Source organism: Alligator sinensis, unplaced genomic scaffold (assembly GCF_000455745.1).
Source record: "Alligator sinensis unplaced genomic scaffold, ASM45574v1 scaffold1238_1, whole genome shotgun sequence".
Classification (NCBI taxonomy): domain Eukaryota; kingdom Metazoa; phylum Chordata; order Crocodylia; family Alligatoridae; genus Alligator; species Alligator sinensis.
In genome coordinates this window covers 543,566-545,749 of record NW_005842436.1, presented here as the reverse complement: position 1 = coordinate 545,749, position 2,184 = coordinate 543,566, and the positions used below count along the sequence as shown (strand labels likewise).

Sequence of the window (2,184 nt, the reverse complement as noted above, 5' to 3'; positions counted from 1 at the left end):
GATTCCCCCATTATCCCCTATGCCTGGATCTCTGAGGCAGCTTCGGAGCCGCTTCGGCTGGATCGAGGCGGAAACCCAGTCCAGAGCTCCGAATCGGATCGCGGACAGATCTGAAGCCGAATTGGATCGCTGCCAACTCACACAGGCCTACTAATTGAAGCCAAAGGCCTAAACAGACAGCAGGGAGGGTGTCCCTGTGAACAGCTCCCCACCCTGATGTTTTAGGGGAGGGTTGACAGCAGCCAGCCCAGACTGCAGAAATCCCAGGGAGTCCCTGAAAGACCAAGGCAGCACTCCTGAGATTTCTAAGGCAAAACGGGCAAGATTTTTCAAAAAAACAGAGCTGTCATTGCTTTTCTCCACTGTAGAGCAATGAGAGGGCCTAAGCTCCATGTTGTGTCCCTGCATGGATACCTTTAATTTCCCTTTGTAAATCAGTCACTCTAGGTCTGGGCTCTTCGCAGTCTGTCTGGGGGTGAGGTGGCAGTGGGAACCCCTGGGTGTACAGGTAAGAACTACCTGCTGGTATCAGGGGCCATCATGCCCCTTCATGAGGCATCCAGAACCCCACAGGCACATCCTGCGGCTCATCCCTGTGGCCCACTGCAAGCTCACCATGGCAGCCTGCTAAAGCCCAGGCTCCCCTGCCTAGATGTCATGTTACTCCCCCAAATGTCATAATCTGCCCTTTCTGGGCAGAGCTTTCTTTTGCCATTCCATCCCTGCAGATCTCTGCAGGATTGTTCTCTGTCCCACACTTCCCAGCGTGAGACCTTCTGCAGACACATGCTGTTTATCCCCCTGCCACTGAAGGCACTTGGAAAGTGACTCTCGGTGCTTGTAATGGGGGCCTTGAAAGTGCATACCCCAGTTCCTCACCCCACTGCAGTGCCAGCTCCTCTGAGCCCATTTCTCATATGGAAACAATGCCCCTGCAGCCCACCAAAGGGCACTGAGCAATGATAAGAAAATCTAACACTGCCACTGACTGTGGCAACCAGACTTCAGTTTGCCACAAGCTAGGGCCCTGTCTGTGCCAGGCATGGAGGCAGTGAATGCTCTCTCTCTGGCACAGCAAGGGCATGAGTCATGCAAAGGGGATGCCCTTCCTTGAGTTGTGCTGGGGGGCAAGGGAGTGGTGTTTGTGGGCAGCGGGGATGAGCATGTTGAGACCAACTCAGAGCCAGCAGGGCCTCTGCATGCCTAACCAGCTCTTGTTGGGGGCAGTCATTGAGGAGGCCAACTGGCTTACCCTGGAGAGGGACGTGAAGAAGCCTGGAGATGGGTTTGATGCTGTCATCTGCCTAGGGAACTCCTTCGCGCATCTACCTGACTTCAAAGGTGAGCTCAACAGCCCAAGGCTTGGTTGATTGGCCTGTCTGGAGACGGGCACAGGGCACCTCAACTGCACAGACCAGTCCCGATGTCCCCAGGGCCCATCTGTCTTGCATCCTACAGTCCAGGAAAGTTTTCATGCAGTTGGTTTGTGCACAGCAGGGACAGCCACTGTCACCAACATACCCAAGGTCCTGACTGGGTTTGTGCAGCCCCTGCTGCTGTCAGCTGTGCACTGACTGGCACAGCTGCACATGCTACATTCTCACCTTGAGTGCAATGCAGGCATAGCCATAGATGTTCAGGAATGGGGAAGAGGAGGGAAGGTTTTTCTGCACAATTGCAGCACCTTAAGGATTCTGGGGCTGCTCTAACTTGCCAGGAGCTGTAATGGGCTGTCTGCACCGTGCATTCCAGCCACCTCTCCCTGGAGCACTGGCCCATCCCACTGGCCATGCATTGTCCAGCAACCCCACTATGCCAGTGCTGTTCCTGGAGGGCCCCTTTAAACCAGCTGAGGCAACACAGAGGGCCCAGCAAGAGGTTGGAAGCGAGGCCCACATGTCTTGCCAGGAGATCTCTGGAGTGCAGCTTGCTCTACTTTGGAGCAGAGTACCCTGGGAGGGGAGTGCAGGCACTGGGGAGGGAGGGGCTTTCAGACAGCTCACAGCAGTGTAGCTGAACTCCGCCCCATCTCATAGGTGACCAAAGCGATCATAAGATGGCACTTAGGAATATTGCAAGCATGGTGCGCCCAGGCGGTGTCATGGTCATTGACCATCGTAACTACGACCATATCCTGGCCACGGGGTGCGCGCCCCCAGGGAAGAATATCTATTACAAGGTAAT

The 2,184-nt window shown here is 55.1% G+C and overlaps 1 protein-coding gene across 2 annotated transcripts in view; it reads left to right on the top strand.

Moving 5' to 3' along the window:
• The window catches only part of LOC102386281 (glycine N-methyltransferase), a 5,476-nt gene that overhangs the window by 1,591 nt on the left and 1,701 nt on the right, over positions 1–2,184 (top strand). Inside the window, exons 2-3 of one of the 2 annotated variants that reach the window (XM_025211895.1) lie at positions 1,228–1,341; positions 2,037–2,179. In XM_025211895.1, the coding sequence (XP_025067680.1) occupies positions 1,228–1,341; positions 2,037–2,179 (257 nt within the window). The remainder of the gene's footprint in view (positions 1–1,227; positions 1,342–2,036; positions 2,180–2,184) is intronic. The other variant, XM_025211896.1, reaches the window with a different exon arrangement.